A 26,604-nucleotide genomic window follows, 5' to 3' on the forward strand; every position below is an offset into this window, starting at 1 on the left:
GATTTAAGTTAGAGAGAGTACAGAAAAGATTCACAGGGATCTTACTGGGATTGGGGGGGGGCGGTGCTTGATTTATAAGAAGAGATTGGACAGGTTGGGTCTGTTTTCCCTGGAGCAAAGGAGGCTGAGAGATGACATGTTGGAGGTATATATAATTATGAGGGGCACAGATAGAGTAGATAGCCAGAGTCTTTTTCCTGTGGTAGGGGTGTTCAAAACTAGAGGGCATAGGTTTAAGATGAGAGGGAGGAGGTTTAAAGGAGATTGAAGGGGTAATTTTTTCACTCAAAATGTAGTTGGTATCTGGAATGAGCTGCCAGAGGAGGAGGTGGTGGCAGGAACAATAACGACATTTAAGAGGCATGTAGATAGGTACTTAAATGAGCAGGACACAGGGATATGGAATTAATGCAGGCAGGTAGATTTGGTATAGATAGGCATGATGCTCAGCATAGACGTGGTGGGCTGAAGGGCTTGTTTCTATTTTGTACAGCTCTAAGTTCCATCCCTGTGTCCTTCCCTGCAGCCCTGCCATTCCTTTTCCTTCGTGTATCTATTTAATTCACTTCTGAATGTGATGAAAGGCAATGAACTCCAGATCATAACTAATCATTGCTTGGAAAGATTTTCATCCAGTCACCTTTGGGAGTAGCCAATCACTTTAAACCCAGGTCTTCTGGTACTCAAAGAAACAAGAGTAGGCCAGTTGGTCCCTTGACCCTGAGATCATTGGTGATCCAATCTTGGTAACACAGCTTTCCCACCCTCTCCTGATAACCTTGACTTCAAATATACTTCATGATTCATTTTTCATTCTCTAGTCTCATACGATGAGCACCTCTCAACCTTCCCTGCTCTGAGGAGAACAATCTCAGCTTCCTATTCTATGCATGTTTCTTATGTTGATCAACCCAGATCCTCCTCCTAAATCTTGTCTTGCATTCTTTCCAGAATTGAATACAGCAATTGTTGAAATAGACCCTAACTACATGAACAGATTCAGAAAGAAATAAAAAACACTCATGCAATGATGATCTTTATATCCGGAGGACTAGAATATTAGAGAGTAGAAATTATGCAACAGCCTGATAATTCCCTGGCCAGATCACACCTGGAGTCAGTGAGCATTTTTGGGTACCGAGGCATTTTTGCTTAACATAGAACACAGAACATTACAACACAGTACAGGCCCTTCAGCCTACGATGTTGTGCCGACATTTTATCCTGGTCTAAGATCTATCTAAGCCTTCCCTCCCACGTAGCCCTCCATTTCTCTATCATTCATGTGCCTATCTAAGAGTCTCTTAAATGTCCCTAATGTATCTGCCCCCACAACCTCTGCCGGCAGTGCGTTCCATGCACCCACCACTCTGTGTTTAAAAAAAACTTACCTCTGACATCCTCCTTATACCTTCCTCCAATCACCTTAAAATCCCCTTGTGTTAGCCATTGTCGCCCTGGGAAAAAGTCTCTGACTGTCGACTCGATCTATGCCTCTTATCATCTTGTACACCTCTGTCAAGTCACCTTTCATCCTCCATCTCTCCAAAGAGAAAAGCCCTAGCTCACTTAACCTATCCTCATAAGACATGCTCTCCAATCCAGGCAACATCCTGGTAAATCTCCTCTGCACCCTCTCTAAAGCTTCCACATCCTTCCTATCATGAGGTGACCAGAACTGAACACAATGCTCCAAGTGTGGTCTAACCAGAGTTTTATAAGAGCTGCAACAGTACCTCGTGGCTCTTGAACTCACTATCCCTCCTAATGAAGGCCAACACACCATACGCCTTCTTAACAACCCTGTTGACCTGCGTGGCAACCTTGAGGGATCTATGGACATGGACCCCAAGATCCCTCTGTTCCTCCACACTGCTAAGAGTCCTGCCATTAACCTTGTAATCTGCCTTCAAGTTTGATCTTCCAAAGTGTATCACTTCACACTTTTCCAGGTTGGACTCCATCTGCCACTTCTCAGAGATGAGAACCAACCATGGAAGGATATACTGAGCTTGGTAGAAGTGCTGCCTAGATTTCCCAGACCCCTCATACCTATATTACCACAGAATAGCCCCACATTAGTAATGTGCCATCAGTGACATGGGTTTGTTGTGTTTGGACAGATGCTCAGTTGGAATCAAGTGACTCACTGCGTTCACTGTTTCTGGAGTGGAGGAATCCGGTCTTTCTCCGGCCCCCAGAGGTAGGATCTGCTGCTTATGGGGTGTTTGTTGCATTATAACCATTATTATCTGCTCCTGCCTGGCTTAATTTTAAAATCATCCTTGTTTTCAAATTTCTCTATGGTCTTGATCCTCCCCATCTCTGGAATCTTCTCCATGCTTATAAATCAAAATCTCTGCACTCTTCCAATTCCATCACCTTGATGATTTCTAATTTATTTGTTTCTCTTTTGGTGTCCAAGTCTTTTACCATCAAATTCTAGGGCACAAATGTAATTGTGTCAAATGTCGTTTGCTAACGCTCCTGCAAAGCACCTTGAGATGTATTCCTTTTTTGAGAGCCATAAAGGAGTTCTGTTGTGTTGAAGTAACTTGGATGTCTTGCTGTGAAATTTGGACAACTGAGCTTCAGATTCTTACATTTAATACAGAAAGAAGACGATGATAAAAGTCAGGTGTTTTTACTGAGTCTGTGCTGTTTTATTCTGGAATAATTTGAACACACCTTTATTCTCCCATCCACATCTACTCTAACCAGCCTCCTAGCATCTCGGATAGCAAATGGAGAAAACCAAAAGCCAATTTAGGAAAGCATGCAGCCACTTGGGAAGTTCCTCTTGATTACACCCAAGGCAATCAAATGAGTTTCAGGAAGCATGAGCACATTCATAATAGCACTTTGGCATATCCCTACTTTGACTCATACATAGTGGTCAGATTCAACAGATGTGGTACTGAGACTAGCTGGGGTGCATTCTTGTTTGCTGAAAGAAAGAAGGATGGATGAAGTTTTCTACTCCTCATGGAATTGATATCTGAGGACTAGATATCTTATACCTTTGTTCAAAAGGGGAGAGAGATAAACTCTCCACTTCAGCAAAATTAGTTTAAAATCGGTGGAAGGGAAATAGTCAGAGTCATACAGCATGGAAGCAGGCCCTTCGGCCCAACTCATCTGTGTCAACTGTTGCCCAGTTAGCTAGTCCCATCTGTCCATGTTTGGCCCATAGCCCTCTAAACCTCTCCTATCCATGCACTTATTTAGATGGCTTTTAAATGATGCTAATGTGCCTCAACCACTATTTCTGGCAGCTTATTACACAAACACACCACTCTTTGACTGAAGAAGCTGCCCCTGATGTCCCTATTAAATCTCTCGCCTCTGATCTTGAACCCATCCCTCTTGTTTTTAGCACTCTCTCCCTGGGAGAAAGACTGTGTGCTTTCACCCTGTCTGTGCCTCTAATGATTTTGTATACCTCTATCAGGTCACCCCTCAATCTCCTACATTCCAGGGAATAAAGTCGTAGTCTACGCAACCTCTCCTTTTAACTCAGGCCCCCAAGTCCAGGCAACATCCTGGAAAATCTTTTCTGCACTCTTTCTAGTTTAATAACATCTTTCTATAATGAGGTGATCAAAACTGTACATAATACTCCAAATGCAGCCTTACCAACGACTTGTATAACTGCAATCCAACTTCCCAACTCCTGTACTCTGCCCTGACTGATGAAGGCCAGTGTGCCAAACGCCTTTTTCACCACATTATACACTTGTACTCCTAGGTCCCTCTGTTAAATAACACTCGCCAGGACCTACCATTCACTGTATAAGTCCTACCCTGGTGTGATCTCCCAAAATGTAATACCTCACATTTATCTGGATTGAAAGTCATTTGCCAATCCTCAGCCCACATACCTAGCTGATTGAGATCCCCCTACTTTGAGACAATAATTCAGAACAAACTTTTGTGATTTAGAAAGGATGGTCCAATTAATTTGTTAAAGGTGTTTGGCTAACTTGCAATGGAGAAGGTTAATTAAGTGGTGTAGTTGATTTTATGTATATGGACTTCCAAAATGAGCTTAAGGTACTACATAATGTACTAATTGAAAATTAGACAGCGAATTAGAGGTAGTGGCAATGTGGATATGTAACTGGCTAAGGGACACAAAGCAGGGAGGAGAAGTGAAATCTTGGTTTTGGACTGAAGGGAAACATATAGTGGTGTTTCCCAGTGAGAATTGTCTAATGAGAAAAGCTTAATTGAAGATCTGGTGGTGGTAGTGGAGGGTTGTTTTTCAGGTTGGAGGCTTGAGACCAGTGATGTGCCACAGGAATCAGGACTGGGTTCACTGTTAGTTTTCATATATCAATGATTTGGATGAGAATGTAGGCAGCATGTTTAGTAAGTTTGTAAATGACATGAAAATTGGTGGTATAGTGAAGAGTGAAAGAGTTTGTCTAAGGTTACAACAGGATCTAGATCAACTGGGAAAGTGGGCCAAGGAATGGCAGATGGAATTTAACTCAGACAAGTGCAAAGTGATGCATTTTGGTAAGTTAAACCATGGCAAGACATATACTGTGAATGGCAGGGCCCGGGGACTGTTATTGAACAGAGAGCACTAGGAGTACAAGTACATCAATCCCTGAAAGTGTCAACACAGGTAGATGGGGTTGTAAAGAAGGCATGTGGCATGCTTGCCTTCATCAGCCAAGGCATTGAATAGAAGAGTTGTGATGTCATGTTACAATTCTACAAATCGTTGATTCGGCCACACTTGGAGTATTGTGTGCAGTTCTGGTCGCCATACTATAGGAAGGATGTGATTAAACTAGAGGATGCAGAAAAGATTCACAAGGATGTTGCTGGGATTGGAGGGCTTGAGTTATAAGCAGAGACTGGATAGGTTGGGTCTGTTTTCCCTGGAGCTTTAGAGGAGACATGACGGAGGGATATAAAATTATGATGTGGCTTAGATAGGCAGTGCCTGTTTCTAATAGGGGTGTCTAATACAGGGCATAGGTTTAAAGTGAGAGGGAGGAGGTTTAAAGGAGATCTGAGGGGTAAATCTATCACACAAAGTCTATTTGGTATCTGGAATGAACCGCCAGAGGAGGTATTGAAGGCAGGAACAGTATCAACATTTGAGGGGCATCTGAACAGTTACTTGAATGAGCAGGGCACAGGGGTATGGATCTAATGGAGGTAAGTGGGATTCGTATAGATAGGCATGATGGTCGGCATTGACATGGTGGGCCGGAGGGCCTGCTTCTCTGCTGTACAGATCCATCACTGATTCTATTTAAAGGGCATTTAGGGAACATTAATCATAATATGATTAAATTTCCTATAAAAATGGAGTATTATTTAATCCAAGCTGAAACCAAGTTTACATTATTCTGATATGAAGCTAACTTGGCTCTGGTAGATTGGGAATCTACATTAAAATATATAATAACAGGCAATGGCTTTCGTTAAACAAAAACACATGGTATAGAGGTAACACATATCTCTTTAATGGGGAAGGGTAGGAAAATGGTTCAGCTTTGGCCATCAAAAGAAGTTAGAGATAGCTTAAAGGAAAAGGCTTATATTGTCGGCAGGGCTGGGAAAATTTCAGAATTCTGTAAATGAATGGAAAAATTATTGGGTAATAAGAAATTAAACAAATGTTTTTTTACTTGTCTTCATAAAACTAGCAAACCTCCTGGAAATAGTGGAGGATTATAGGCCTAAAGTAAAGGAAGGCTCAAAGAAATTGTCATTAATAAACAAAAGGTATTGTTTGACTGAATGGCGATAAATCTCCAGGACCTGACTGATGGTACAGTGGAAGGTGAAAAATGTTATCCAAGATTACAATGGGATCTTGATCAACTGGGCCAGTAGGTCGGGGACAGGCAGATAGCGTTTACTTCAGGTAAATGAGAGATGTTGCATTTTGGTAAGACAAATCAGGGCAGGACTTGCACAGTAAATGGTAGGGTCCTGGGGAGTGTTTTAGAACAGAGACCTAGAGGTGCAGGTCCATAGTTCCTTGAAAGTGGTGACACAGGAAGACAAACGGTGAAGAACACGTTTAGCACACTTGCCTTCATCAATCAGGATATCAAGTACAGGAGTTAGAACATCATGTTGCAGCTGTAGAAGACTTTGGTGAGACCACATTTGAAGTACTGCGTACAACTCTGGTTGCCCTGATCTACCTACAAGGGAGGTGGCTGTATAAATAGTGGATGTACTGGTAGTCATCTTCTAAAGTCATTGGGTTTATTTAAAGTGGAGGTTGATAGTTTCTTGATCAGTAAGGGTGTCAAAGGTTATGGGGAGAAGGCAGGAGAATGGAGTTGAGAGAGAAAAATAAATCAGCTATGATCGAATGGTGGAGCAGACTCAATGGGCCAAATGGCCTAATTCTGCTCCTATGTCTTATGGTCTAAGATTCCATAGATTCTGCAACAGTTTCCACAGACTGGAAAGTAACTACAGTAACGCTGCTGTTTAAGAAATTACAGAGAGAGAAAAAGAGAAAACCATTATAACAGTTAGCCTGAGTTCACTGGTAGGGAAAATGGAATCTGTTATGAAGGAAATCACGACAGGGTACATGGAAAATACTAATATGATTGGGCAGAGTCAACGGATTTATGAAAGGTAAATTATGGTTGATAAATATGTTGGAATTTTTTGAGATTTTAAAAAGTAATACTTGGTAATGGGGAACTGGTGGATTGGCATGTTGCAATTCTAGACCTAGCAAGTGCAACAGTGGGAAAGTGTGTATGGATCCGGAGGAAATAGCAAAGGTACTTAGTGAATACTAATGTAAAGTATTCATTATGGAAAAAGATCTGGGTGATTGTAGTGCGGACTTGCAGCAGGCTGAAAAGCTTGAGCATGTAGATATTAAGAAAGAGGAGGTGCTGGAACTTTTGGAAAGCACCAAGTTAGATAAGTCGTTGGGACCGGATGAGATGTACCCCAGGCTGCTGTGGGAGGTGAGGGAGGAGATTGCGGAGCCTCTGACGATGATCTTTGCATCATCAATGGAGACGGGAGAGGTTCCGGAGGATAGGAGGGTTGCGGATGTTGTTCCCTTATTCAAGAAAGGGAGTAGAGATAGCCCGGGAAATTAGAGACCAGTGAGTCTTACTTCAGTGGTTAGTAACCTGATGGAGAAGATCCTGAGAGGCAGGATTTATGAACATTTGGAGAGCAAGAAGGCATGGGATCCAAGGGGACATTGCATTGTGGATCCAGAACTGGCTGGCCCACAGAAGGCAAAGAGTGGTTGTTGAAGGGTCATATTCTGCATGGAAGTCAGTGACCAGTGGTGTACCTCAGGGATCTGTTCTGGGACCTTTACTCTTTGTGATTTTTATAAACGACCTGGATGAGGAAGTGGAGGGATGGGTTAGTAAGTTTGTGGATGACACAAAGGTTGGAGGTGTTGTGGATAGTATGGAGGGCTGTCAGAGGTTACAGTGGGACATAGATAGGATGCACAGCTGGGCTGAGAAATGGCAGATGCCGTTCAACCCAGTCAAGTGTGAAGTGGTTCATTTTGGTAGGTCAAATATGTTGGCGGAATATAGTATTAATGGTAGGACTCTTGGCAGTGTGGAGGATCAGAGGGATCTTGGGGTCCGAGTCCATAGGACGCTCAAAGCAGCTGCACAGGTTGACTCTGTGGTTAAGAAGGCATAAGGTGTATTGTCCTTCATCAATCGTCGAATTGAATTTAGGAGCTGAGAGGTAATGTTGCAGCTACATAGGACCCTGGTCAGACCCACTTGGAATACTGTGCTCAGTTTTGGTCACCTCACTACAGGAAGGATGTGGAAGCCATAGAAAGGGTGCAGGGGAGATTTACAAGGATGCTGCCTGGATTGCGGAGCATGCCTTATGAAAGCAGGTTGAGGGAACTCGACCTTTTCTCCTTGGAGTGACAGAGGATGAGCGGGACCTGATAGAGGTATATAAGATGATGAGAGGTATTGATCGGGTAGATAGTCAGAGGCTTTTTCCTAGGTCTGAAATGGTTGCCACAAGAGGACATAGGTTTAAGGTGCTGGGGAGTAGATATAGAGGAGATGTCAGAGGTAAGTTTTTTTACTCAGTGGTGAGAGCGTGGAATGAGCTACTGGCAATGGTGGTGGAGGCAGATACAGTAGGGTCTTTTAAGAGCCTTTTGGATAGGTACACGGAGCTGAGAAAAATAGAGGGCTATGGGTAAGCCTAGTAATTTCTAAGGTAGGGACATGTTCGGCACAGCTTTGTGTGCCGAAGGGCCTGAATTGTGCTGTAGGTTTTCTATGTTCTAGACTTAATATTGAATTCTATAACTCCAGATAATTTGATTTCTGTCAGTATCAGTTACCCATCCGTGATATTGGCTTAGTTTGTTTGTTTTTTTTGTTGCCTTTTTTCTTTTTTTTGGTCTCAGAGTGGAGGATAGAAGAACATGAGCTAATCAGAGATGGTCAGCATGGCTTTGTGAGGCAGGTCAGGGACGGTCAGCATAGCTTTGTGAGTGGCAGGTCATGTCTTACAAACTTGATTGATTTTTTTTTGAGGCAGTGACCAAGATAATTGATGAGAGTAGGGCAGTGAATGTGGTTTACGTGGACTTTTATAAGGTGTTTGGTATTGGTTTATTATTGTCACTTGTACCGAGGTACAGTGAAAAGCTTGTCTTACAAACCGATCGTACAGGTCGATTCATTACACAGTGCAGTTACATTGAGTCAGTACAGAGTGCATTGATGCAGTACAGGTAAAAACAACAGTACAGAGTAAAGTGTCACAGCTACAGAGAAAGTGCAGTGCAATAAGGTGCAAGATCACAACAAGGTAGATCGTGAGGTCAGAGTCCATCTCATTGTATAAGGGAACCGTTCAACAGTCTTATCACAGTGGGGTAGAAGCTGTCCTTAAGTCTGGTGGTACGTGCCCTCAGGCTCCTGTATCTTCTACCCAATGGAAGAGCAGAGAAGAGAGAATATCCCAGGTGGGTGGGGTCTTTGATTATGCTGGCTGCTACACCAAGACAACGAGAGGTAAAGACAGGTTCCAAGGAGGGGAGGCTGGTGTCTGTGATGCACTGGGCTGTGTCCACAACTCTCTGCAGCTTCTTGCAGTCCTGGGCAGAGCAGTTGCCGTACCAAGCCATGATACATCCAGATAGGATGCTTTCTATGGTGCATCGGTAAAAGTTGGTGAGAGTTGACAAGGCCCCTCATGCTAGGTTGATTAGGAAGATTAAGATGCAAGGTAGCTTAAAAGTGGCCATGCAAGTAAATAGGGTGTTAAAGAAGGCATATGGCATGCTTGCCTTCATTGCTAGGGGCATGGAGTATAAGACTCAGGAAGTCATCATGCAGTTGTATAAAACTTTGGTTAGGCCACACTTGGAGTATTGTGTGCAGTTCTGGTTGCCCCATTACAGGAAGGATGTGGAGGCTTTGGAGAGGGCGCAGAAGAAGTTTATCAGGATGCTGCCTGGATTAGAGGGTATGAAACATGAGAAGTTGGACAACCTTGGGTTGTTCTCTCTGGAGCATTGGAAGCTGATGGGAGACCTGATAGCATTTTATAAAACTGAGAGGCATAGATAGGGAATCTTTTTTCCAGGATAGGATTCCAAACAGATCTTTCCCTACACGCATACTGGCCGTCTCTGATTTACTTTCGCATTTTCTAATCTGTAAAAACTGACAAAACAATTAAAATACTGTTCAACATATTTCTAAGCAAAATTATGTATGACAAAGTTAATTAAATTCTTTGTGGAAGTAATAGTGATTGATAATGGAAAATCAGAGCATGTGTGTGTTGAGTTTTCAAGGGGTAATATGGTGCTGGAGTGTGAAGCTGGCATAGTAGAATCTTTTCACATGTTTCCCTCTTTGGTGTTCTAGGTCGCTATTGATGTTAGCAATGAGCAAGCTGATGGTTTGGCGGTGAAGATTCACAACATACTGTATCCCTACCGTTTTACGAAGGACATGATCAGCTCAATGCAGGTGAGAGCTCACTAACCACATGCACAGTAGAGAACTTGGGTGATTGCCATGCATTTAATAAATCATTGAGTTGTGGAGACACCTCCTCAGTCTCCAGACCTGAACTTTTCTGCCAGCTCTGCGATAATTGTGTCTTTCAGGTCCTTAATCAGGTGGACAACAAGTTCATTGCATGCTTGATAAATACGAGACTCGATAAAGAGAAAAATATAGGTAAGCCTGGCTTGCTAAGTGATGGGGAGGGGTTACCATGTGTTTTCTATCTGATTTTTATTCTTATTTAATCAGAAGCATGCACTGTCCTTGTAACACCGAAGGAGGCCATTCAGCCCATTGCTCTATAGAGCAATCCTGTCACTCCCGCTCCCCTCCTGAGACCTGAAAGTTCATTTCCCTCCTGTGCCAATCCAGTTGATTGTCATCACCACATCTGTAGATAGCGAGTTCCAGGTCTTTATCTCTCACTGTGCTTTTTAAAAAGTTATTCATGTTCTCCCTGTCCAAAATTTTAAATCTGTGTCCTCTAGTCCTTGTTGCATCAGCTAACGGGAGGACCTTTTCTTTATCTACTGTAACTAAAACTGCGATAGTCATTGTCTAAATCATATCTCCTTTGCTAAAAAAAACAACTCTAGGTTTTAGAGCCTAAAACTATAGATAAAATACCTCCATCTTGGAACCATACTATTAAATTTCCACAGTACCTTCTCAAGGACTTTCACACTTATCCTAAAATATGACCAGAACGAGACACAATGCTCTGGTTGTGACCGAACCAGAGCTTTACAAACGTTCAGCATAATTTCCTACTTTTGTTCTCAGTACCTCTACTTGTGAAGTCCAAGATCTTTGCGCCTTCCTAATTACTCTCAATCTGCCTTGCCACCTTCAATAAACAATGCACATAACACCCCCCCCCCCCCACCAAGTCCTATTCTTGTACACTCTTTAGAAATGTGTGTTTATATCGTTGTTGCCTTTCCTGATTCCTCCTTCCAAATGCATCAAGTCACACTTCTGTTTTAAATTCCAACTGCCACTAGTCTGCTGGTCTTGTTGTAGTTAGTAGGTGTCAAAGTCGTTGTCTGCCAGACCTCCAAATTTGGTATCATTGGCAAATTTTGAAATGTTGCTCTCTATTCCAATTGGCAGATTATTTATAAATGGGTGGGGAGGGGGGGAAGGCAGTAGTCCCCACTGATCCCTGGGAAAACCACAGTCTACCATCATCCAGTCTGAAGGGGAGACACAAGAGACCGCAGCTGCTGGAAATCCAGTCCAGATGAAGGGTCTTGACCAAAACGTTGACTGTCCATCTCCCTCCCCAGATGCTGCCTGACCCACAGAGTTCCTTCAGCAGCTCCTTTTTTTTGATGCAGTCTGAAGGCCACCATTTTCCACTACTCACCATTTTCTCTCCTAATTCTTTTATCCATCCTAACCCTGTTTCAAGGGCTTCGGTTTTGTTAATCAGCCTTTTGTGTTAATTTGTGAAATGCTTAAATCCATGTAGACCACCTCCACCATATTCCTTTCACCAGAGCATTGGTGAAACCATATCTGGAGTACTGTGCAGCAAGACCTAGACAGCTGTCAGGCCTGGGCTGCTAAGTGATGTAATAGTTATGCCACAGAACTGCGAGGCAACAACAATCTCCAACGAGAGAGTATCTAAACACTTAAACCTTGATGTTGAATGGCTTTAACATCTCCGAGTCACTCATCATCAATACCTTGGGGGCCACCACTGACCGAAAATTCAACTGGACTAGCCACATAAATGTCTTGCATGCAAGAACAGGTCAGAGGCTGGGTATCCGGCAGTAAGTGACTTGCCTCCTGACATCTCAAAACCTTCCCAGCACTTACAAGGCACAAGTCAGGAGTGTGAAGGAATACTCTCCACCTGCTTGGATGAGTGCAGTGCCAGCAACTCTCAAGAAGCACAGCATCATTCAGGACAAAACAATGGCTTGACTGGCATCCCATCAACTGTGCTAATCATATGTTCACTCCACCACCAACGCACAGTGGCTGCAGTGTGTATCATTTATAAAATGCACTGCACTTGAACTATTCCTACAACACCTTCCAAACTTGCACCATAGGGACAAAGGCAGCAGTACAGGGGAACACCACAAACACCACCTCCTGCAATTTTCCCTCCAAGTCGCACAACATCCAGAATTGGAAATGTATCACTGGTCCATAGTCGTAGAGTCAGAGTTGTCCAGCACAGAAATGGATTCTTCAGCCCTCCATGTCCAAGCTGTCCTGTGTGTCTTCTATACTAATACCCTTTGCCTACATTAGGTTCGTATCCTTCTATGCCTTGCCTATTTAACTGTCTGTCTAAATGTTGCTTAATTACTATGATTGTATCTGACTCCACCACCTCTTCTGGCAGTGAGTTCCAGATATCAATCACTCTGTGTTTTTAAAAAAGACACCTTTCTCCCCAAAACCTCTTTAAAACTCCTTCCTTTCACCTTAAACCTGTGCCTTTTTGTTTTTGATGCCTCTACTATAGGAAAAAGATTTTAAACATCTACCCTATCTATGTCTCTATTAATCTTCGATACCTCCAGGTCACTTCATTTCACTGACAGGGCCCTGGAGAGTTTTCTAGAACAGAAGGACCTAGGGGTACAAGTACATAGTTCCCTGAAAGTAGTGACACAGGTAGTCAGGGTGGTGAAGGTGGTGTTTAGCAAACTTGTCTTCAGTGGTCAGGGTATTGAGTACAAGAGTTGGGATGTCATGTTACGGCTGTACATGGCATTGGTGAAACCACACTGAGGGGTATTGTGCACAGTTCTGGTCACCATATTAAAGGAAGGATGTTACTAAGCTGGAAAGGATGCAGAAAAGATTCACAAGGATGTTATGGGGACTGGAGGGCTTGAGTTATAAGGAGAGACTGGATGGACTGGGCCTTCCTACCCTGGAGGGTAGGAGGCTGATGGACGACCTCACAGAGGTATATTTTTATATAAAAATAAGAGGGCATGGATAAGGTGAATGGTCACAGTCGTATTCCCAGGAAGGGGAGTCTAAAACTAGAGGGCACAGATTTATGGTGAAAGGGGAAAGATTTAAAGTGCATCTGAGGGGCAAATTTTCCCAGAGAGAAGGTTGTGGGGATATGGAATGAACTGCCAGATGAATGGTAGAGGCGGGTACAATTACAATATTTAAAAGACGTTTGAACAGGTACATGGATAGGAAAGGTTTAAAGGTGTAGACCAAATGCAGGCAACTGGGACTAGCTCAGGTAATTTGATCAGCAACTATGAATCTATGACAACAAACCTATCCAATCTCTTCCTGTAACTAAAGTCCTCCGTTCCAGGCAACATCCTGGTGAATCTCTTCTGTACTCTCCAGTGCACACATTCTTCCTATAAAACTTTGGTTAGGCTGCACTTGGAGTATTGTGTGCAGTTCTGATTCCCCATTACAGGAAGGATATGGAGGTTTTGGAGGGGGTATAGAAGAGGTTCACCAGGATGCTGCCTGGAGTAGAAGGTATGAGCTATAAGGAGAGGTTGGACAAGCTTGGGTTGTTTTCTCTGGAGCTTCAGAACCTGAGGGGAGACCTGATAGAAGTTTATAAGATTATGAGAAGCATAGATAGACAGATGGTATCTTTTACCCAGGGTAGAAATGCATTTAAGGTGAGATGTGTGGGAAAAGATTTTTTTTACACAGAATGATAGGTGCCTGGAACGGGTTGCCAAGAGTAGTGCTGGAAGCAGACATGATAGTGGCATTTAAGAGGCTTTTAGATAGACATATGACTATGAAGGGAATGGAGGGATATGGATCATATGCAGGCAGAAGGGATTTCGTTTAATTCGGTGCCATGCTGGGCACAGACATGATGGGTTGAAGAGCCTGTTCCTATGCTGTACTGTTCTATGACCTATAGTGTGGTGACCAGAACTGTAAATACTCCAGGTGTGGTCTAACCAGTGTTTTTTAAAATTGCAAGATGTAGAACATAGACATAGAATTTAGAACATATAGAGCAGGAACAGGCCCTTTGGCCCATGATGTCTGTGTCGATCATAATGCTAATTTTAACTAATCCTACGTCACTGCATGGTGTTTATCCCTCCAATCCCTGCCTGTTCATGTGCCTGTCCAAATACACCTCATAAACATTGCTATTGTATCTGCTTCCACAACTTCCGCTAGCAGTGCATTCCAGGTGCCCACCACTCACTGTGTAAAAAGAAAACTTGCCTTAAACCTCCTCTAAACTTTCACCTTAAAGCTATGCCCTCCATTATTTGACATCTCCACCCTGGGAAACCGACACTGACTATGTACCCTATATATGCCCCTCATAATTTTGTAAATCTCTATCAGGTCCCCCCTCAGCCCCCAACACTCCAGAAAAAACAACCAAAGTTTATCTAACCTCTCCTTATAGCTAATATCCTCTAATCCAGACAACATCCTGAACCTCTTCTGCACCTTCTCCAAAGCCTCCACATCCCTCCTCTAATGTGGTGACCAGATCGGCGCACAGTACTGCAAATGTGGCCTAGCTAAAGTTTTATACAGCTGCAGTGACAGGTTGGGTGTGAGAGGGGCCCATTGTGTTGGGGGTGAGTGGGGGCCCCTGGCGTGGGGCATTGGGGGCGAGCGGGGCCCGTGGTGTTGGGGGTGAGTGGGAGCAAACAGAGGCCCTGGCAACATTGGGGGCAAGCAGAGGCCCCTGGAACATTGGGGGCGAGTGGGGGCCCCTGGCGTGGGGTATTGGGGGTGAGTGGGGCCCAGGCTGTTCGGTACACTTGTTGATCTGTGTGACTGTAGGTTTCATTGTGCAGGAAATAATCTGCTGGTACTGGTGGATCAACATGCTGCCCATGAACGAGTGCGTCTGGAACAGCTGATTTCAGGTGAGGATGCAGTTTGCAGGAAACAGAAACCACAGGTGAGGTACAGTCAGACTGGAGGGTGGCTAATACTCTGCCTTTATTTAGGAAGGGCTGCAAGGACAAGTCAGGGAACTACAGGACAGTGGGCCTGACATCACTGGTGGGAAAATTACTGGAGCAGATTCTGTGGGAGAAAATTTATTTGGATTTGAAAAGACAAGGATTGATTAGAGATATCAGCATGGGTTTGTTCATGGGAGATCATGTCTCACAAATTGGACCGTTTTTTTTGAAGAGGTGACCAAGAGGATTGATGAGGGAAGGGTGGTAGATGTTATCTATATGGAACTTTAGCAAAGCCTGTGACAAGGTCCACAAGGTAGGCAGGTTCAGAAGGTTAGATCACATGGGATCCAGGGTGCGATAGCCAATTGGATACAAAATTGACTTGATGGAAGGAGACAGAGGGTAGTAGTCAGGGTTGCTTTTCAGATTGGGAGCCAATGACCAGTGGTGTACCACAGGATCGTGCTGGGTCTTTTATTATTTCTTATCTATATTAATGATTTGGATGAGAATATAGGTGGCATGATTAATAGTTTGTAGATGACTCCAAAATTGGTGGTAAATTGAAGAAGGTTTGTCTAAGCTTACAACAGCATATAGATCAACTGGGGACGGGACCAAGGGAATGGCAGATCACATTTCTGAAAGAGGTGGCTGAAGAGATTGTGGAGGCAGGGTCAGTGTTGGGACCACAGTTTTTCACTTTATACATTAATGGTCTGGGTGAAGGAACTGATGGCATACTGGCCAAGTTTGCAGACAATACCAAGATAGGTGGAGGGGATGGGTAGTGTCACAGGCAGGGAGTCTGCAGAAGGACTTGGACAGGTTGGGACAGTGGGCAAAGAAGTGGAAGATGGAATACAGCGTAGGGAAGTGTGGGGTTATGCACTTTGGTAGGAAGAATTATGGTGTAGACTTTTTTTAAATGGGGAGAGAATTCAGAAATCAGAGGTGCAAAGGGACTTGGGAGTCCTAGTGCAGGACTCCCTTAAGGTTAACTTGCAGCTTGAGTTGGTAGTAAGGAAGGCAAATGCAACGTTAGCATTCATTTGAGAGGACTGAACATAAAAGCAAGATGTAATGCTGGGAGCTTTATAAGGCATTTGTCAGACCGCATTTGGAATATTGTGAGTGATTCTGGGCCCATATCTAAGGAAAGATGTGCTGGCCCTGGAGGGTCCCAGAAGAGGTTCATAAGAATGATCCTAGGAATGAAGGCTTAACACATGGGGAGTGTTTGATGTCTCTGGCCCTGTACTCGATGGAGTTCAGAAGGATGGGGGAAGGATCTCATTGAAACCAACTGCATACTGAACAGCCTAGATATTTACATTAGTAGGAGAGTCTAGGATCTGAGGGTACAGCCCTCAGAGGCATGTCCCTGTAGGTTTACAAAACTATGATGGGGCTAGATAAATGTCTTTTTCCCAGTTTAGGGGAGTCTAAACTAGACACCATAGATTTAAGGTGAGAGGGGAAAGATTTAAAGGGGACCTGTGGGGCAAGTTTTTCATTAAGGGTGGTGGGTACGTGGGATGAACATTCTATGAAGTGGTAGAGGTGGGTACAAATACAATGTTTAAAAAGACATTTGGACAGGGTCATGGATAGGAAAGGTTTAGAGGGATATGGGCCAAACGCAGGCAAATGGGATTAGGGTAGGTAGGCATCGTGGTCAGCATGGACTACTTGGACAGAAGGACCTGTTTTCTGTGCTGCATTAATCTGAATAAAATAACAGTTGAAATGTAATTATTAATGCTTTACCTTGCTGCCCTGGTTGTAACTTCATTGTGTTTATAGTGTAGATGACACTGACATAGAACACAGACAATTACAGCACAATTCAGGCCCTTTGGCCCACAAAGCTGTGCTGAACATGTCCCTACCCTAGAAATTACTAGGCTTACCCATAGCCTTCTATTTTACTCAGCTCCATGTACCTATCTAACAGTCTCTTGAAAGACCCTAACGTATCAGCCTCCACCACCATTTCCGGCAGCCCATTCCACGCACTCACCACTCTCTGAGTAAAAAACTTACCCCTGACATCTCCTCTATATGTCACCAGATACATTGTGAGCTGGTCTCAGTGTATGGTACTGTGCCAGAGGTTGTTTATTCATGTCTCACTTTACTGGACTGAGCAAAACATCTTGGTTGATAATCCCAGGATAGTGAACTGTTAGTTGGAGGACAGTACTGACATGGTGCCGCACTGTAGGTGGGGGCAGGATTGAAGGAGTGTCACTGTGGGGGGGGGGGGCGGTACTGAGGGAGGGGCAGTACTGAGGGAGTATCACACTGTGGGGCATAGAACAGTACAGCACAGTTCAGGTCCTTTAGCCCACGATGTTGTGCCAACCTATATAAACCTCATCCACATTCAATCTATCCCCCTCTCTACATCACCTCCCATAACGCTCTATTTTTCTTTCATCCATGTGCCTATTTAAAAGTCTTTTAAATGTCCCTACCGTATCAGTCCCTACCACCCCCACCTCCCCCGGCAGTGCATTCCAGGCACCCACCACTCTGTATTTAAAAAAAAACCCTACCTCTAACATCCCCCCACTGAACTTACCTCCTTGCAACTTAAATGGGTGACCTTTAGTATTGGCCATTACTGCCCTGGGGAAAAGATGCTGGCTGTCCACTCTGTCTATGCCTCTCATAATCTTATATACCTCTATCGTCTCCTTTCATCCTCCATCTCTCCATAGAGAAAAGCCCTAACTTGCTCAGCCTCTCCTCATAAGGCAAGCTCTCCAATCCAGGCAGCATTCTTGAAAATCTCCTCTGCACCCTCTCCAAAGCTTCCTCATCCTTCCTATAATGTGGTGATCAGACTGAACACAATATTCCAAATGTGGTCCAACCAATGTCTTTTAGAGCTACGACATTGGTTAGACCACATCTGGAATAGAAACAGAAAACCTACAGCACAATACAGGCCCTTTGGCCCACAAAGTTGTGCCGAACATGTCCCTACCTTAGAAATTACTAGGCTTACCCATAGCCCTCTTTTTTTTTGAAGCTCCATGTACCTATCCAAAAGTGTCTTAAAAGACCCTATTGTGTCCGCCTCCACCACCGTTGCCGGCAGCCCGTTCCACGTGCTCACCACTCTGAGTAAAAAAAAAACCTACCCCTGACATCTCTGTACCTACTCCCCAGCACCTTAAACCTATGTCCTCTTGTGGCAACCATTGCAGCCCTGGGGAAAAGCCTCTGACTATCTACATGATCAATGCCTCTTATATGCATCAATGCATCTTATACACTTCTTTCAGGTCACCTCACATCCTCCGTTGCTCCAAGGAGAAAAGGCCGAGTTCACTCAACCTGTTTTCATAAGGCATGCTCCCCAATCCAGGCAACATCCTTGTAGATCTCTTCTACACCCTTTCTATGGCTTCTACATCCTTCCTGTAGGGAGGTGACCAGAACTGAGCACAGTACTCCAAGTGGGGTCTCACCAGGGTCCTATATAGCTGCAACATTACCTCTCAGCTCCTAAATTCAATTCCAGGATTGATGAAGGACAATACACCATATGCCTTCTTAACCACAGAGTCAACCTGTGTAGCTGCTTTGAGCGTCCTATGGACTTGGACCCCAAGATCCCTCTGATCCTCCACACTGCCAAGAGTCCTACCATTAAGACTATATTCTGCCATCATATTTGACCTACCAAAATGAACCACTTCACACTTATCTGGGTTGAACTCCATCTGCCACTTCTCAGCCCAGTTTTGCATCCTATCTATGTCCCGCTGTAACCTCTGACAGCCCTCCACACTTCCCACAACACCTCCAACCTTTGTGTCATCCGCAAACTTACTAACCCATCCCTCCACGTCCTCATCCAGGTCATTTATAAAAATCCACAAAGAATAAGGGTCCCAGAACAGATCCCTGAGGCACACCACTGGTCACTGACCTCCATGCAGAACACGACCCTTCAACAACCATTCTGGATCCACATTGCAATGTCCACTTGGATCCCATGCCTCCTTGCTTTCTCAATAAGCCTTGCATGGGGTACTTTATCAAATGCCTTGCTGAAATCCATATACACTACATCTACTGCTCTTCCTTCACCAATGTGTGTTCAGTTCTCTGACCTCCAGGTCGAATACTCCCCTTCTACAACCCCCCTCTGCCTTCTGTGGGCAAGCCAATTCTAAATCCACATAGCCAATTTTCCATGGATCCCATACCTCTTCACCTGGATGATCCTACCATGGGGAACCTTGTCAACTGCTTTGCTAAAATCCATATGTACCACATTCTACCTTCATCAATCTGTCTTGTCACTTCCTCGAAAAACTCAATTAGGCTTGTGTGGCGTGACTTACCTTCACAAAGCCACGTTGACTATCCCTTATAGACTGTGTCTCCAAATGCTCATAAATCTCATCCCTAAGAATCATCTCCAATAGCTTGCCCACCACTGACACAAGACTCATTGGTCTATAATTCCCAGGATTATTCCTTTTACCTTTCTTGAACAATGGAACAACGTTTACCATCCTCCGGTACCACTCCTGTGGCCGGGGAGGACTCAAAGATCATTGTTAATGCTCCAGCAATCTTTTCCCTCGCTTCTCATAGTACCCTAGGATGTATCCTATCTGACCCCAAGGACTTATCTATCCTAATGCTTTTAGTAGCTCCACTGCGTTCTTTCTTAACCTCGACGTGCTCCAACACATTTGCCTGTTCTACGCTAACCTCCCCTTTATCTAAGTCCTCTCCCTGGTGAACACTGAAGCAAAGTATTCAGAACCTCCCCTACCTCCTTCACCTCCAGACACATTCCCCCCCCCCCCCCACCATAACCCTGAGCTGTCCTGCCCTCACCCTAGTCATCCTCTTGTTCCTCATATATGTGTAGAACACCTGAGGGTTTTCCTTAACCTCACGCCAAGGCCTTCTCTAGCCCTCCTGCTCCCTTCTAGCTCTCCTAAGTCCCTTCTTAAGCTCCTTCCTGGCTACCTTGTAAGTCTCAAGAGCACTATCTGATTTTTGCTTCCTAAACCTTAAATATGTTTCCTTCTTCCTCTTAACTAAACCTTCCACCTCTCTTACTAACCATGGTTCCTTCACCCTACCATTCTTTCCTTGTTTCAGAGAGACAAGCCTATCTAGAACCCCATGCAAGTGGTCCCTAAGCAATTTCCACGCTTCTGTAGTGCATTTCCCTGAGAACATCTGTTCCCAATTTACGCTCCCAAATTCCTGCCTAATACCATCGTAATTTGCTCTCCCCCAATTAAATACTTTCCCGTATCATCTGCTCCTATCCCTGTCCACGGCTATGTTAAGGGGCAGGGAGTTGTCGTCACGATCCCTGAAAGGCTTGCCCGCTGAGAGGTTCATTGCCTAGTACCAGATCCAGCATGGCCTCTCCTCTCGTCAGCCTGTCCACATACTGTGTCAGGAGTCCTTCCTGTACGCACCTAACAAATTCTGCCCCACCTAAACCTTTTGGACTAAGGAGGTGCCAATCAATATTAGGAAAGTTGAAGTCACCCATGACAACAACCCTGTTATTTTTGCACCTTTCAAAAATCTGCCTCCCGATCTGCTCCACATTGTCCTGGTAGCTATTTGGGGGTCTGTAGAATACTTCCAATAGAGTGATCGCTCCCTTCCTGTTTCTGACTTCCACATTGACTCAATAGACGATCCTCCTATGAAGTCCTCCCTTCCTACAGCTGTGATATTATCCCTGATTAGCAATGCCGCCCCCCCCTCCCCTCCCCTCCCCTCCCCCCTTCTATCTCCCTCCTGATCTCTGTTGAAACATCTAAACCCTGGGACGTCAAGCAGCCACTCCTGCCCTTGCGACAGCCAAGTCTCTGTAATGGCCACAACATCGTAATTCCATGTACTGATCAACGCTCTAAGTTCATCACCCTTATTCTTAATATTTTAATATTTAAGATATCTTTATTAGTCACATGTACATCGAAACACACAGTGGTACACTTTGGAAGGACAAAGTCCAAGGCAGAGTACAAAGTTAATGGCAGGATTCTTGGTAGTGTGGAGGAGCAGAGGGATCTGGGGGTCCATATCCACAGATCCCTGAAAGTTGCCTCGCAGGTGGATAGGGTAGTTAAGAAAGCTGATGGGGTGTTAGCTTTCATAAGTCGAGGGATTGTGTTTAAGAGCCGAAAGGTAATGATGCAGCTCTATAAATTCTGGTTAGACCACACTTGGAGTACTGTGTCCAGTTCTGGTTACCTCATTATAGGAAGGATGTGGAAGCATTAGAAAGGGTGCAGAAGAGATTTACCAGGATGCTGGCTGGTTTAGAGAGTATGTATTATGAGGAGAGACTAGGGAGCTCGGGCTTTACTCTTGGAGAGGAGGATGAGAGGAGACATGATAGAGGTGTACAAACTGTTAAGAGGAATAGATATAGTGGACAGCCAGTGACTCTTTCCCAGGGCACCAATGCTCAAAACAAGAGGGCATGGCTTTAAAAGTTCAAGGGAGATATCAGAGGAAGGTTTTTTAACCCAGAGAGTGGTTGGGGCATGGAATGCGCTGCCTGGGGTGGTGGTGGAGGCAGGTACATTGGTCAAATTCAAGAGATTACTAGATAGGCATTTGGAAAAATTTAAAATATGTGGGAGGAAGGGGTTAGATAGTCTTAGGTGAGGTTTAAAGGTTGGCACAAGATTGTGGTCTGAAGGGCCTGTATTGTGCTGTACTGTTCTATGAAATGCATCTAAAGTAAACACATTTCAATCCATCTAACTGACTGCATTTATGCCCTATCCCCTGCCTATCCTTTCTCACCACTTCTGTACACATTGCATCTACTTCTACACCAACTTGATCCATTATCTAATCTAACAACACTCTGGTTCCCATCCCACTGCCAACCTAGTTTAAACCCTCCCCAACAACTCTAGCAAACCTACCGCAAGGATATTGGTCCCTCTCCAGTTCAGGTATAACCTGTCCCTTCTGTACAGGTCGTACCTGCCCCAGGAGAGATCCCAATGATCCACAAATCTGAACCCCTGACCCCTGCACCAACTTCAGCCACTCATTGATCTGCCTTATCCTCCTTTTCTTTCCCTCCTTGGCGCGTGGCACAGGCAGCAATCCAGAAATTACTACCCTTGAGGTCCTGCTTTTTAAACTTCCTTCCTAACTCCCAATATTCGCTCTTCAGGACCTCATCCCTTATCTTACCTATGTCATTGGTGCCAAAGTGTACCACGACTTCTGGCTGCTCGCCACCCCCTTAAAAATACTGTGCAACTCGATCCGAGACGTCCCTGACTCTGGCACCTGGGAGGCAACATCCCATCCTGGAGTCTCGTTTTTGTCCACAGAATCTGTCTGTTCCCTAACCAACGAATCCCCTATCACTATTGCACTTCTTCTACCCCCCCCCCCCACCCCCACCCCCCCCCCCTTTCTGAGCCACAGAGGCAAACTCCACACCAGAGACCCAGCTGTATCCCCCCAGCAGTATCCAAAATGATGCTCTCAAGGGAAACACCCACCAGTGTATCCTGTACCGACTGCCTATTCCTTTTCCCTCCCCTAACGGTCACCCAGCTACCTACATCCCGCACCCTAGGTGTAACTGCCTCCTGGTAACTCCTGTCTATCATCTCCTCAGCTTCCCGAATGACCTGGGTTTCATCCAGCTCCAGCTCCCTAACGCAGTCCGTAAGGAGCTGCAGCTGGACGCACCCTGCAGGTGTAGTCCTCGGGGACACTGGAGGTCTCCCTGACTTCCCACATCCTACAGGAGGAGCAGACTTATGCCCTGACTGCCATTCCCACAGTTCTGTACAAAGAAAATTACAAATAACAAAAGAAGCCTCCGCTCACCTACTCCGCCTCTTCACGCCAAAGCTTCTTGTGCCAAAGCCTCAGCTCCCCACCCCAACACTGTCCATGCCGACAGCCCCTGTCCACACCAACACTCAGCTCCCCACCCCACAATGGTCACTCCACTTGACCCTAACTTTTTATTGGCAGCTGCTGCCTAATTATCCAATTAGCTAATCAACAGGCCTATCTACTCACCACAGCAACTAGAACAATGGGCCAACCTTTTTAAACTGCTTCCTGCTCTCGCTGTAGTTCTCACGGTACTTGCCACAGCAAATGATACTTCCTGCTCCCGTTCTTGTCCCACTCACCACAGCAACGAGGGGGGGTGGGTGCCGTGGGAGGGTCAGCACTGTGGGGGCAGTATGCTGTCAGAGACCCAGTGCTAAGGGAGTGTTGCACTGTCAGAAGCAGTGTACTGAAGAATGCCACACTGTCAGAGGAAGTACTAATGATATGACATCTCTTGAGTAAGGTGCAATATGGACTATTCAGCTGCTGCAAGTGTCCCCTAATGTTAATCCAACAATTGGGAAGTTGTTTCTGTCCCCCTGCAACCTGTATGATCAGTGAAACGGCCAGTGAGCTCACTGTTCCTCACTTCATTCACAGTGAAGTTCCCTGAGCCACAGAGACACTGTCTTTTGATGGACCCCAGGTGGCAGTGTTGCCTTGACTCATGAATCATACCTGTGGTTACTGCTGGGAACTGCGAGGTATTTGTTTAGTAAGATGTTGGCAAGTCCATCGTTGATGCTCTCCCTAACTGGAGAAAGTGTTACATTGCAGAACTCTGTCCCCAAGGATGCTAGGGAATCATATTTTTATGATGTAAAGAATAATTTCATAACTGCCTTTATCAATGCTGATTTTCCAACTCCAATTTTTAATTTCGTGATTTAAATTCCCCATGAGCTGCGATGGGATTGCGTGTTGTATTTCCTGATTGCTGCTGCAGGCTGTGAGCAGAGATATGGGCTGGCAGCCTGCAGCTAGTGTCTGACCATTCCTTCTTTCTGCAGATAGTTACGAGACCGTGGCAGAAGCTGCATGCCACAGGAAGCTGTGCACCTCAACAGTGTGCCCACCCATGGAGATCAGCTGCACTCAGGATGAGGCCGGCCTTCTGCGGTTAGTCACAGGCTGACAGAAGTCAGGTTTCTCGCTGTTGAGGAGCAAAGTGGATCAGAAAGGGCCATAGTTCTGTGCGCAGTATGGGCTGGGTGGTCAGGCAGCAGCAGCAGGCTAGGTGGTGCACCACAGGAGGGAGGCAACAGTGGGATCCTTGTGTTATCTATTATCCAGACCTGTGTCGTTGAGTGTTTGCACGGACTGTGCACCTGGCAGGCAGCACCCCGGCACCCAGTCCCCGGGGAGGGGGGGATCAGCACCCAGTCCCCAGGGGGTGTCAGCACCCTGGCGCCCAAGTCTCTGAGGGAGTCGGCGCCCAGTCCTCACAGGGTCGTCATCATCCATTGGAGGGGGGGTGTCTGCGCCCAGTCCAATGGAGGGGGGGGGTGGGAAGAGGCGGGTCAGCGCCCAACTCCACAGGGGTGGGGGGGGGGGGTCAGTGCCCTGGTGCCCAGTTCCTGGCAGGGGGAGGGTAAAGCACCCTGGCGCCCAGTCCCCGTGAGGGATCAGCACCCAGTCCATGGGGGGGGGGGGGGGGAGAGGATGTGTCAGTGCCCCCATCTCCGCTTGTCATCACCCTAATGCTTAGTGCCTTGGGCTTCAGGCCAGACGGGGCAACACCCCTTAGTCCCGTCTCCAAGCAACTTCTCTGCTTCATCTGTTTCAGTCCTGTCCACCTTTTCCCAGTCCTGTCCATTGTGTCCTTGCTACTTGGAGCTTGGTCTTTCTGTGGGTCACTGGGATCCATCATTGGGAGGGCTTGATTCAAACCCTCTGTGTGGATGAGCTCACCCTGCTGATGCCAGTGGGAATGGATGGAAACTGAGATGGCTTAAAAATGTCAATAGGAATCTCTAGAAGGAGAAGTTAATCCTCCAGTATGTCATGGTTAGAGATGGCAAGGGCAATATTGCTGCTGGTGAGACGTGTACTGGTGGTGGTGAAGTTCTGTTTGTGCCTGGGAAGTTGCTGGGCTCGGCGTGTGGGTTGTTCATGGGGCACTGGGCAGCACTGATCAGACGTTTCTGTCTGTTCCCAACAGGTTGTATTGGAAGCAGTTGGAGGCTGCTGGTGTACAGGTGGAGTTCAGAGATGTTGAGAGCTCTAAGGTACTGATCAGGAAGGTGCCAGCCTGTTTCGTAGAGAGAGAAGCAACTGAGGTTCGAAGAGGACGACAGCCTGTCACTCAAACCATACTGCAGGCAAGGATTAAAGGCTCTCCACTGTTCTTTTGCACGGCTTATGGAAGCATTGACGTTGTTATAGTGTGGGGCAGGGGAAAGGACACTGTGTGTGTTCATGCAGTTCACACTCCATTTTCTGTCAGCATTGTGCAGGAAGCTGTAGGGTTATGAAGGCTTGAATTTCTAGAAACGTGGCTTTAAATGTCACCTGTTATCCAGATCTGTGTCGTTGAGTGTTTGCACAGACTGCACCTGGCAGGCAGCACCCCGGCGCCCAGTCCTCGCATGGTCATCACCAACCGTTGGAGGGGAGGGGTGTCTGTGCCAGTCCATTGGGGGAGGGAGGAGGGGGTCAGCGCCCCACTCCGTGGGGTGCGGGGGTCAGCCCAGTGTATCCCAGAGTTTGGGATTACTGGGATTCGGAATTGAGTTGAACTGGGTGGATTTTATTATCCCGGGAGTATGGAGTGCTCTTGATGTTCTTGCATTATACCCCTTCTTTCTGAATCAGTTTCCTTTCTTTTTACTTTTCCAGGAGTTTCTCCGAGAACAGATTGAGGTGAGTGCCCTCAATTCTTGCTCACAGGGTAAGGTGAGTTGTAGGCAAGGAATGTGTGGATTCTGGGCTCCAGCAAGGGCACATGCAGTCTCCAGGAATGGGTGTGTGAATTCAGAGGGAGTGTAGGCTATCGGGGAATACACATCAGTGATGGTAAAAGGTGTACGAGTGATTGGCAGTGATTTACTTCACCATTGTCAGTATGTTGTAAATGTTCCCGTGGTACGTGAGTTGTGTTTAGTCTCCCCCAGTGTGGGCCCAGCTGTGTGTCTCAGTAAATCCATCTCTGCTGCTCCTGTGCTCAGGTGCTTCAGTCAACAGGAGGATTCCAAGGGTGTGTTGTCTCGTACTGTGCTGAAGGTGCTCTCTTCACAGGCCTGCCATGGTGAGTAACAACAATCGGGCATTGTTCCTCGCTGGGAAATAGGGTAGCAGGAACTGAGAATTTTTATTTCAAGAATAAACTATATTCATAATTTTTAAACAATATTTTTAAAAAAAGTACAAAAACTCTTTAAATTGTTAGTGTCATTTGATCAATAGTGTTAACACATTTTTACATAGCACCATTGCCACTCGTGGCAGAAATGAGAGGTTCAGGGATACTCCAGTAAGCTCACTTGATGCAAGCAGCTGTTTATCATTCACATAAGCCTTTCCCATCCCTTTGTCAACCCCATCCAGTGCAGACCAAGTGTCAGAACGTGGCGTTAGTCATAGTGCACAGAAACAGCCCTTCAGCACACGTCTGCACCAACCATTTCCACCTTCCCTCCTCCATCTGCCTGTTGCCCTTCTCACCTGGATCCATCTATCACTTGCCAGCTCTTGCTTCACCCCTTCTCCTAACCTCTTACACTGCTATTTCCCCTCTGTCTTTCAGTCTCTACCTGAAACATCAAATG

General features: G+C 45.6%; 1 protein-coding gene across 1 annotated transcript in view; it reads left to right on the forward strand.

Annotated features, from left to right (window-relative positions):
- The window catches only part of mlh3 (mutL homolog 3 (E. coli)), a 51,180-nt gene that overhangs the window by 12,714 nt on the left and 11,862 nt on the right, over positions 1-26,604 (forward strand). The window contains 9 exon segments of the mRNA XM_052021261.1: positions 2,124-2,203; positions 9,891-9,995; positions 10,136-10,208; positions 14,834-14,905; positions 23,848-23,956; positions 24,999-25,158; positions 25,676-25,699; positions 26,005-26,031; positions 26,033-26,084. Of these exon segments, the coding sequence (XP_051877221.1) occupies positions 2,124-2,203; positions 9,891-9,995; positions 10,136-10,208; positions 14,834-14,905; positions 23,848-23,956; positions 24,999-25,158; positions 25,676-25,699; positions 26,005-26,031; positions 26,033-26,084 (702 nt within the window).

Source organism: Pristis pectinata, chromosome 1 (genome assembly GCF_009764475.1).
Source record: "Pristis pectinata isolate sPriPec2 chromosome 1, sPriPec2.1.pri, whole genome shotgun sequence".
Taxonomy (NCBI): domain Eukaryota; kingdom Metazoa; phylum Chordata; class Chondrichthyes; order Rhinopristiformes; family Pristidae; genus Pristis; species Pristis pectinata.